Source organism: Coenobita brevimanus, chromosome 95 (assembly GCF_032717465.1).
Source record: "Coenobita brevimanus isolate Jiangsu-jjx chromosome 95, ASM3271746v2, whole genome shotgun sequence".
Taxonomy (NCBI): Eukaryota; Metazoa; Arthropoda; class Malacostraca; order Decapoda; family Coenobitidae; genus Coenobita; species Coenobita brevimanus.
Window position 1 is genome coordinate 27,473,407 of NC_137048.1, and position 12,159 is coordinate 27,485,565.

General features: G+C 43.6%; 1 protein-coding gene across 1 annotated transcript in view; it reads left to right on the top strand.

Annotated features, from left to right (window-relative positions):
* LOC145413129 (BAI1-associated protein 3-like) overlaps positions 1-12,159 on the top strand; it is a 332,548-nt gene that overhangs the window by 285,757 nt on the left and 34,632 nt on the right. The window contains exons 11-15 of the mRNA XM_080282847.1: positions 634-746; positions 2,396-2,486; positions 4,196-4,414; positions 10,600-10,724; positions 11,635-11,763. Coding sequence (XP_080138973.1) covers positions 634-746; positions 2,396-2,486; positions 4,196-4,414; positions 10,600-10,724; positions 11,635-11,763 — 677 coding nt within the window. The remainder of the gene's footprint in view (positions 1-633; positions 747-2,395; positions 2,487-4,195; positions 4,415-10,599; positions 10,725-11,634; positions 11,764-12,159) is intronic.

Genomic DNA, 12,159 nt, shown 5'->3' on the forward strand with positions numbered 1-12,159 from the left:
TGACGAAAATTCCTGACAGCAAAATAAATTACACTGGAATAAACCGTACCTTTTGCTTCCAATTTCAGCCAGAGAATAACATGTACCCTACCTCCTTCCCCTTCCCTCTCGTCCCAGACCAGAATAAATTGTACCTATTATATATTTTTTTTTAACTGCATCAGAATTTAGTGCATCTTCTTTGGCTATTTTTCTATATTTTTTTTTTAGGGTCAGTGACATAGCTAGGTTTGGTCTCTCGGAAAACTGAAGAGCCTGGGTTTATAAAGGTGGTCTGTGATGTTTTAATGGGTTTTGTGTTTGAGAGAGAGAGAGAGAGAGAGAAATATTCCATATCTATGTATGTTTGTCTACCGATCCATCTGTATGTAAGTATGTAAGGTATATATAACTATCTACTTAACTACCTACCTATCTATCTATCTATCTACCTACTTGTCTATCTATCTATCTATCTATCTGTCTATCAGTCAATCTGTATGTAAGTACGAAAGGTTTATACAACTATCCACTCATCAACCTACCTGTCAATCAATCTATCTATCTATCTACCTACCTACCTACCTATCTACCTATCTATCTACCTATCTCTTTATCCATTCATCTACCTACCAATAACTCTCTCGCCCCCAGGACATCCCCAGCACGGGCGTGGACAAATGGTACCCCTTGGAAGGCAGGTCGCACAGGTCAAACATACAGGGCAGAATTAACCTCAAGATGTGGCTATCGACAAGGGAGGACAGGTGAGAAAGAAAGATAGAAAGAAAGAAAGAAAGAAAGACAGAAAGAGCAAAGCAAGACAGAAAAACAATGAAAGAAAGAAAAGGTGAAAGAAACAGCAAAGAAAGACAGAAAAAGAGTGAAAGAAAGAAAAAGTGAAGGGAAAAGCAAAGAATGACAAAAAGAATGAAAGAAGGAAAGAATGGAGGAGGGGAGAATACTCTGTGTGTGTGTGTGTGTGTGTGTGTGTGTGTGTGTGTGTGTGTGTGTGTGTGTGTATGTGTGTGTGTGTGTGTGTGTGTGAGAGAGAGAGAAAGGCATTTTTTAAAGAGCTTTTTCAACCCCGTCCCACTTCCAGACTTGCCTCCTCTCCTCCATTTCCTTCCTCTCTTCCTCCCTCTCTTCCACATCTTCCCTCCTCTCGTCCTCATTCCACCTCCACCTCCACCCCTGCTCCACCCTATCTCATAACCTCCCTCCCAGTTCTCATAACCCAAATCCCTCATAAGATCAGTAGCCTCTCTCTCTCTCTCTCTGAATATGTCTTTCTTTTTTCTCTTCTCTTTCTCGACATTGCTTTATTTTTTGTAACTTTACCGCCTCATTCCGATCTCTCTCTCTCTCTCTCTCTCTCTCTCTCTCTCTCTCTCTCTCTCTCTCTCTCTCTCTCTCTCTCTCCAACTCAGATATCTCCCAGTAATGGTCTCTCAAATTCCAGCCTCTTGTCCTCTAACGACGGCTCAGTTTTTCTGCCAACCCATACTTGACGTGACCTTGTTAAATTAATCGGAGGGTCACTCAATAGCGCTCGTACCTCTGCCAAACGGACCTGGTATTTTGATGCATTAATTAAAATATATATAGTTAGTTATTTGAGGTTTTCGTAGGTGTTTCAAGGATTTTTTAGCATTTCTGAATTATTATTACTATCGTTATTATTGCTCTTGTTGTCATTATTATTATTATTATTACTACTACTGCTACTACTACTACTACTACTACTATTATTATTATTATTATTATTATTATTATTTACTGGGCCATGCCTCCTCCAAATTACTATATTCGACTTAAGAGTGACGCCTCGTACTGAAGGGGTTAATAGTCTCAGCAAAATATATGTGGAGATAGCAAGAATGAAAGGGAATAGTCTCTCTCTCTCTCTCTCTCTCTCTCTCTCTCTCTCTCTCTCTCTCTCGTTCTAAATTTATGAGAATGATAATTTTTAAGTGCTCCATTTTTCAGACCTTCCTTAAAAAAAAGAAAAAAAGGAAATTTGATGAAAAAACATTATTTTTTTTTTTACGACTCACTTTTTATCATAATTTTTCCCTTTTTTATTTATCATTTTTATTTATTTATTTATTTTTTTATTTATTTATTTTAGTGCGGTTATGATTATTACATTTTTTCTGGAGAAAGATTTCGTGATGTCGTCAGGGGGAAACTTTTATTTTATTTAAGCATGAGGGTTTGTGGTGAGAGAGAGAGAGAGAGAGAGAGAGAGAATATGTAATAATGTGGTGTGTGTGTGTGTGTGTGTGTGTGTGTGTGTGTGTGTGTGTGTGTGTGTGTGTGTGTGTGTGTGTGTGTGTGTGTGTGTGTGTGTGTGTGTGTGTGTGTGTGTGTGACCCTAAATGACCCCAAATGACCCCGCGCTGACACCCCGCAGAGGCAGGTCAGAGGAGGAAGCGTGGGCGGAGGTGAGGCAACACGACCAACTCATCACCATCTTCCTTCTACACGAATTGGACAGATATAAGGTCAGTCTTTTTAGTTTACCCTCACCCAACCACACCCCACCCAACTCAACTCGATAAAACCTTTCAACCAACCAGCCAACCCCCACCAACCCATCCCAACCAAACCAAATATTTCAACCAACCAAGCGACCCCACCAAAGTCAGCCCAACCAACCAACCCCCACCAACCCAACTCAACCAAACCAAATATTTCAACCAACCAAGCGACCCCACCAACCCAACCCAACCAAATCTTTCAATCAACCAGCCAAAGCAACCCAACCCAACCCAACCGAATACTTGAACCAACCAAGCGACCGCACCAAACCCAACTCAACCAAACCTTTCAACCAGCCAACCAACCCCCACCAAGCCAACTCAACCAAACCAAATATTTCAACCACCCGAGAGACCCCACCACACCCAACTCGATCAAACCTTTCAACCAACCAACCACCCAACCCATCTCAATCAAACCACTTAACTAACCAAACTCCACCCAACAGAACTCAACCAAGTCTGTCAACCAACCAACCACTCCCAACCTAATCAATCTCAACCAAAATCAACCAACCATCCAACCAACCCCACTTCCATCGGCTAATTGAGATCGACAGCCGGTAATCAGACAGGTGTAGGGTAGGAAATTAACAGGATAGGTAGCACTGCCGTCTTTACCTGGAGGCTTTACAGTTATTTAGCCATACCTGTAGGCTGGGCTGGGTTGTGTGGTTGTGTGGGCGAGATGATGATGATGATGATGATGATGATGATGATGATGATGATGATGATGATGATGATGATATTGGTGGTGGTGTTGACTGATGATGATGAGGAATGTGGTGGTGGTGATTGATGATGATGAAAGTGGTGGTGATGATGATCATGATGATGATAGTGGTGGTGGTGAATGATGATGATGATTATGTGGGCGGTGGGGGGGGGGGAAGTACATATATTGAATGACAGACAAAAGACTGAAGGATAGAAGAATATTGGAATCAAAGTTAAAAAAGAATCAGACAAGATATCAGCATCATCACATCATCATTACCGGTATCATCACCAATCATAGCCCCCTCATCATCATCATCATCATTACATCACTATAGACATCAGTCTTCCGCCTCATTCTCTTCCTGTTCATCAACATCATCATCATCATCACCATCAGTCCTACTCCTTCTCCTCCTGTTCATCATCATCATCATCATCATCATCATTAGTTCTTACTATCACCAACATAATTATAATCCTTCTCCTCCTCTTCATCCTCGTTCATTTAGTTCTTACCATCACCAACATCACTATAATTTTCCTCTCTCTTTTCTTCCAGCTTCTCCTCCTCCTCCTCTTCCTCCTCCTCGTCATCATCATCCACAAATGCCCTTTCCGCAGCGCTGTGAGGGGTTCCTTGTGCATAAGAGCCACATTCTCGGCACAAGTTCCGTTTGATGTATAATTGGTTGGCGGATGAAATACCAGACTTGATATTAAATGAGAGAGAGAGAGAGAGAGAGAGAGAGAGAGAGAGAGAGACTATAAACACTGCACCAACACATTCAGATTATTATAATTATTATTATTATTATTATTATTATTATTATTACTGTTCATTCATTCATCATCATATCATCATAATAATAATAATAATTATTATTATTATTTCATTATTATATTATTATCATCATCACAAATCACCATTCCTATCAACAATATCTTTATCACAGGACACTCTATCCTGGGACGGTGAATTTAGCAAAGAGGCCGAGACCATCCTACACCAACACGCCATCCAGGGGGACCTCACGCCCCTGCAGCTGGCCGTGTGTCGCTTCATGGCCGTCGCTCGCACCCACGCCATGAGAACCCTCGACCACCGCGTCATTCACAGGTTCCTTCTCGCCCTGCATGAGCTGTGGGACTCCGAGACGCTGAGCAAGGAGGAGGTGAGTTAGGCAGGGAGAGAGGGAAGGAGGGAGAGAGGGAAGGAGAAGGATGGGAGGGAGAGAGGGAAGGAGAAGGAAGGGAAAGAGAGAGGGAAGGAGAAGGAAGGGAAAGAGAGAGGGAAGGAGAAGGAAGGGAGGGCAGAGAAGGTGAGTGAGGCAGAGAATGAGGGGGAAGGGTGAAAGGAGAGAGTGAAGAAGTGAGTGAGGGAGGGAGAGAAGGAGTGAGTGGGTGAGTGAGTGAGTGAGGAGGTGAGTGAAGGGGGGTGGGAGAGAGTGAGTTTGGGTGTGAGTGGGTGAGTGCGCTTGCATGATGGAAGAGAAAAGAAGAGAGAAAGGGAAGGGAAGGAAAGAGAAAGGTAGAGAAAGGAGAAGGTGAGTGAGTAAGCTTTTGTATGGAAAGAGAACAGACGATAAGAAAAGTGAGTGAGTTTGGATGACACGTTCTTCATCTAAGGTACTTCCTTTGTATGAGTCTTAGCCCTTTGAGGCACAACTTGTAACTCCTCATACTCTCTCTCTCTCTCTCTCTCTCTTATTTTATACCTCAGGCGTTAGAGGCAGAGTAAACGGGCGAGGGTGGGGGGGGGGGGAGAGAGCTGGTCTGTGCATTACCCCAAACGGAATCCAATAAATTAATCACTGACAGAGGAAAGATTCGAACCCGGGTCTCTTGGGATATCAGTCCGACATGTAACCAGCCAGCCAAAAAGGGTACGCCGATTGCCGGGTTTCATAGCATCATCATCATCATCATTAGTATCATCATCATTATCATCGTCATCGTCATCATTATTATTTAGTATCATCATCATCATCGCAATCATTTTTTCTCTTACGGATGGGGTGAGGGGGTTTTTATATACAAACTTTAAAACTGGATCTCTCTCTCTCTCTCTCTCTCTCTCTGGTCAAACGGTCAGAAGATTCCAGTCAGTCTTTGTTTTGCTTCTAGTAACACGCAACAGGGAGAAGGGGGGGGGGGAAGAGTGCAGAGGGAAAGAGGGGGTTGAGTTAGGACACGATGCGATGATGATGATGATGATCCCGAAGACCACAACAACCATAAAACAACAACGTATAAAATAAATAATAGTAATAATAATAATAATAATAATATAATAACAATAATAATAATACCAACAAATTTAATAACAATAAACAATAAATAATAATACTGTAATAATAATAATAATAATAATAATAATAATAATAATGACGATGACCATTACAAAGATGATTTTTCTCTTTTGAGTGACGTAAAAACATATTCAGCTTCCTTGGTGCATTTTACAGGATTCTCTGTGAGGCAAGTTTGGATGATGAAAAAATTAAGTTGGATATCTGATACGAGAGAGAGAGAGAGAGAGAGAGAGAGAGAGAGAGAGAGAGAGTACATAACATCAGGCCGGAAAAACATATCATGATGCTTCTTGACACGTAATGAAGTTAGCGTCGAGATAAACGAATTGTGGAGAGGCGAGGAGAGGAAAGGAGAGAAGAGAGGAAAGGAGAGGAGAGGAGAAGAAAGGAGAGGAGAGGTGAGGAGAGAGGAGAAGACCAGAAGAGAGAGATGGAAGATGAGGAGGGGAGTGAAGTGGACAAAAACGGGATGGAGTGGAGAGGACAAAAGAGCTGGGAGAAGAGAGAAAGAGAGTAGTGTGTGTGTGTGTGTGTGTGTGTGTGTGTGTGTGTGTGTGTGTGTGTGTGTGTGTGTGTGTGTGTGTGTGTGTGTGTGTGTGTGTGTGTGTGTGTGTGTGAACAGGTTAATTACAGGTAAGGAGTGTGGGTATTGAGGGGAAGGTGAGGGCGACTATCAGGGGCACGCAGGTAGGCTGAGTGGGAATTGAGGAGGTTGTGGCCGAGTGGATACAGGACTATTAATGAAATGTTCGCTGGTCTAATGCCCGGCTAAAGCAAGTAGGCATCACAAGAAAAAGGAAAGTAATAATCTGAGTATTCTCAATTCAAAGTCGTAAAACACGACGCATACTGTATATACCACGCATCTCTTACCTGTAATGTGTGTGTGTGTGTGTGTGTGTGTGTGTGTGTGTGTGTGTGTGTGTGTGTGTGTTTACCATTTGCCTGTATTATGTGATAGTGTCAAATTTTTCATCCAACATAAACCAAAAAAGTTCAAATTTGGCACAGGTGTCTAAATACAACTAATTAGATAATGTGTCAGGTATGAGAGTCACGCTTACCTCTGGCGTACGTGTCTTGCAATTATAATGACGACACCAGAGAAGACAGTGTTAATAATAGTATATGTACAGTATATATACTCGTAAAGTTATCTTGAGAGGTGGCCTGCAGTCCTACCGGACCCAAGTTCAAATCCCAGCTGAGGCTGGGAACAGTTTAAGGATTTGAATTTAATAAAAGCAGACTTTACTGATCTACCAGAAGACTCGCCGACATGTCGTAAAAATACCCCCCCTAATACCAATACACCACTCTTGTATGAGACAGCCCTAGCATGTATTCAATATGGACGGTGGGTGTTAGCGCCGACGTGGTGACATGGAGAGGTGTATGGTATGTAAGAGGACTACTGGGCCTTGGGAGCAGGCTGTGAAGCCTATGCCCAGAGTCAGACACACAAATATATATATATATATATATATATATATATATAGAGAGAGAGAGAGAGAGAGAGAGAGAGAGATAATTTATATATATATATATATAGAGAGAGAGAGAGAGAGAGAGAGAGATAATATATATATATATATATATATATATATATATATATATATATAAATATATATATATATATATATATATATATATATATATATATAGATATATATATATATATATATAAATTATCTATCTCTCTATCTATATATATATATATATATATATATATATACAATCCATGCAGTCATATATCCTTTTCCAACTTTACATCCATCTATCTATCTATCTATGCATTTATGTATCACCTTCTTACTCCCTGATCTACCTGTCCATAAATCCATTTATCCGCCCACTTATCTATCTATCTATCTATCTATCCCCCCCTCCGTCTGTCTCACCTTACCACTAATTACCGGCATCAGGTGACACGCTTGACCTTACCACCGCCCCCCTCCTCCCTCCCTCTCTCCCTCCCCCTCAGTATCGCTATTCACCCCAAACAATATTCCTGCGTAACCCTCAATGACCTACCAGAATGTGTAAATAAAGGTTTAAGCAAGCTATTTTTCATACAAGGCACGTTCAAAGGCCTCTACTGTATGTCCATCCGTGCAAAACTTGTGTGTGTGTGTGTGTGTGTGTGTGTGTGTGTGTGTGTGTGTGTGTGTGTGTGTGTGTGTGTGTGTGTGTGTGTGTGTGTGTGTGTGTGTGTGTTTCTGATCAACTCATGATTTATAACCTCCTCGCTCTAATCATACAGCAACAAACTTTACTTCTTTTAATGGATTACGAACAATCTAGAATTTGATACTGGCTACCATCCAATGATTATTACACTCAGAGAAACCTTTCCTTATAAGAGTTAATAGTCTAGTAAGAAGTACGAAACCACACATATACTAACTTAATTTTTTGGCTCTGCTTTACTAGATCATGACTCGAGCTTTGAAATATTATGGTTCATCATGAATAATTTTTTTTTTTTTTTTTTTTTTTTGAGTGCTGGTGCGGGCGGGAGTCCTGCATCACTGTGACCCATGGAAATATTGCTCGCCCGCACCCGCTCGCGTCCACTGAGGCCAGTTCCATGAATTATAGTGACGCTAAAGAGGGACGCCTTCGTGGAGTGGCACCGATAGACGTGGGCGCCTTCACTGTCCAGCTATACAAACGTCCCTCAGTTCCTCCACGTTGAGCAACCTGGCGAACTAAGAGCAGGAGCAGCAGCAACAACAACAATAATAACACATCAACAACACAACAAACAAAACCAACAAGAACACCACTATCATCACCACCATCATCATCACTTTCATCACATCATCAACGACTGTGATGCCAAACTCCCGCCCGCACTCACCCGCGTCACCAAGCAGTCGGTGTGGACGCGCCTAAGTGTACAGGTGTTGACATAAATATTGGTCCACTTCCTTACGACAAACAGAGATAATGAACGATGAATTTCGAAACCTACCGATGGGAGATTCGGAGCACGACAAACATTTCAAAATATTAAGAAGTGGTTTCATAACTGTTTGGCTAAAAAATGGATCGATATTATTTTCCGCGACTGTACAAGCTTCCTGACTGCCAGGGATCAGCCATTAAGCGTATCATTACCTTCTAAGATATTATTATTATTTTTTTTTTTTTAGGGTTTTTGGTGCGCAGATGTATCAAACGGGGTCTCTCTCTCCCTCTCCCTCTCCCTCTCTCTCTCTCTCTCTCTCTCTCCTGCCTTTTTTCCCCTCCATCTTATTTGACTTTTTCCTCATCCCCTCCGACTCAGCCACCAGTAATTTCATCTCACCTGCCCTCCCCCCATCTCCCTCTCCCTCGCCTTCCCTCCCTCCCCTCCTTCTCTCCCTTCTCCTCTCCTTTCCTCCTCTTTCCCCCCTCTCTCCCTCTCTCATTCTCATTTTATCCCTCATCTTTCTCCTACCATCCTTTCTTCTCCCTCCTCTGTTCATCTCCTCTCCCTCTCTTCTCTCCCATCCTCTCTCCTTCCTCCTTCCCTTCTCTTTCCTTTCTCTCTTTCCTTCTCTCCTTCTCATTTCGCTTTCTCTTATCCTTTCCCTCCTCTTGCCCTTTCCCCTCGCCTCCCCATCTCCTCTTCTGATCTACCTCTTCCCCTTCCTCCCCCTCCTTCTTCCTTCCCTCCTTCCCCTCCCTCACCACCCTAACCATACTCTTCTTTCCTTAACCTTCCCCTCCCTCTCTCACCTCCCCTTTTTGGCCGTGTCTCTTCAATTCGCCTCTAATCGATTTAATCCCCGCCTTTCTCAGACCATCTCACCTTCCCTTTTCAAATAACCTGCCTCATTTAACTCTCTCTCTCTCTCTCTCTCTCTCTCCACCTTCTTACACCCATTTCTCCCTCACCCCACCATCCCCTCCCTATCCCTAGCCCTCACCTCTCTCTTAACTCCTTTCAGCTGTCCCTCCCATGCACCCCCTTCCTCACATCGTCATGCATTCCCTCCACCCTTCACGTCCTGACTCCCACCTCACTTCTCCCCCTCACTCTTCCTTCCACCCTCACCCTTCTTCATACCACCTCCATCCCATCCCCTCACCCTCATCAGTAACCCCTTCCTTTCCCCTCACCCTCTCTCCCACTCTCCTTCACCATCTCCTCACCCTTTCCCACTCTGCTTCTCCATCTCCCCACCCTCTCCGACTCTCCCTCCCCATCCCCTCACCCCCTTTCAGCTCTTTTGGCGGACTCGGGGCACTGTCGGCAAGGGACACTCTTTTTATGATACCTTCCTTTTTCGCGGCACTTCTTCGGCGCACCTTCCTGCTCTCTCTCTCCCTCTCTCTCTCTCTCTCTCTCTCTCTCTCTCTCTCTCTCTCTCTCTCTCTCAATCATTTTTTTTTTTTTCTGTCCAGTCCTCTGTGGCTCAATTTCCTTTTAGGGTTATTTCTCTTTGGCTTCGTTTTGGCTTAATTTTCGTGGCACTGCTTTGATTTCTTTTTTACGATACCCTTCTTTGACTTAGATGGATGGATGGATGGATGATGGATGGATGGATGGATGGATGGATGGATGGATGGATGGATGGAAGGATGGATGGATGGACGGACGGACGGACGGGTCGAACAGACGGACGGATGGATGGATGATGGATGGATGGATGGATGGATGGACGGACGGACGGACGGACGGACGGATGGATGGATGGACGGACGGACGGACGGACGGACGGACGGACGGACGGACGGATGGATGGACGGATGGATAGTGAATGGATGGAGGGATGGATGGATGGATGGAGATAAGGATAGATAAACAGAGAGCTAGATGACAGATACAAACAGATAAAGATAGATGGATAAATATACAGATGACAGACAGATACACAGATAAAGAGATGGATAGATGTAACCAGTCATGACCCTTTTCTCTGACCAAAAATCTCCAGGAACCTCCATACGACCTCACTCTCTCTCTCTCTCTCTCTCTCTCTCTCTGCTCTCAACATGATCTCCAACCATCCGTGACCCCCATAATGACCCGTGACCTCTGCTGACCCCCCCAGGAGGAGATGCTAGCGGACTCCTTCACTCGTTTCCTGGAACACGGCTTGGCGGAAGTAAGACATCACCGTGACCTCTTCCCCACGACGACCAAGACTCCGGTTATCAGGCTTGAGGCTCTTATGAAGTAAGTTTAGATTGCTGTGTTGTGGATTATTTGCTGCTTGTGATCTCTCTCTCTCTCTCTCTCTCTCTCTCTGCTTTCCATCCATCGACTGCGTATCTACCTACCGACATTAAGTTTTGTCCTTCAATTTGATGATAACACACACAAATACGCCTACACACACACACACACACACACACACACACACACCCTTATCCACCCTCACCTATACCCACCCACCCACCCACACCCACACATCCATCCCACACACACACACCCACACCCACACACACCACCCCACACCCACACCACCTTTCATCTCAGCCTATTAGGTTTCGCTGCCCATAATCTCCGAACCAGATAATTGTGAAACCCGCTGCATCCGCCAAATCCCCGAGGTTAATCTGGGTTAATGGGGAGTTACTTATAATCTCGTTTATTGGGGTAGGAGGGACGATGAGAATTATAGTGTCTTTAAACGTGAATTATACTCTCCTTATAAGCAAATTATAATGTCTTTTTTTTTCCCTTATCATCTCAGATATTGGGGCGAATTTTTACCATCTTTTGTTACCTAAAATCTCGCATACTGAGTTGAATTATTTTTTTACCTATAATCATGCATATTGAGGTAGGAGAGGCGAGGTGAATTACAGTGTTCTTATACGTGAATTATACTGTCTTTTGTTTGTCTATCATCCAGCATATTAGGGTAAATTAGAATGTCTTTTGTTCCCTATTATCTCGCATGCTCAGGTGATTTTTTTTTTTTTGTTACCAATAATTTCGCATGTTAGGGCAGTAGTGGCGATGTGAATTATACCTATCTTCTGTTGATACAACTATTTCTGAGTACCAGAGTGATAAAGTCCTAAATTACGAACGCCAGAGTGAACAGGAGTGAAGAACAACCCCCCTATCCCCATTCCAGGTGCCTGTCCCTGCTGGCCGAGTCACCGTCGTACTGGAAGGTGTGTCCGTTCCACAAGGAGGTGCGGGGGGAGGTGGTGGCGGCACTCAAGAAGGGCACCCTAGAGTGGTATGCGCAGACGACACTTAGGTGAGGCTGGCCGTGGACTAAGGGAGATGGGGAGGGGGTAGTCCAGTCCTGTCACCTAACTGGACCTATCTAGCTTCTGTGTCATCACCATCTAACTCTCCTTCAAACCGTTTCCCGCCTTTGTCATTATCATCTAACTTCGTCTTTTCTAGCCTGTGTCATTATTGTCTAACTCGCCCTGTCTAGTGTCTATGTCCTCACCTATTCAACAGCCTTCATTAGTCTTTGCCATCACCACCTAACTCGCCTTCACTAACCTCTATGTTATTACCACTAACATTCCACATTTTTACTTAACTGCCACTTTTTTCATCATCAACATCACCATCATCATAATCACCGAATCCTATTTCACCACCACCATCATCATCATCACCGAATCCTATTTCACCATCA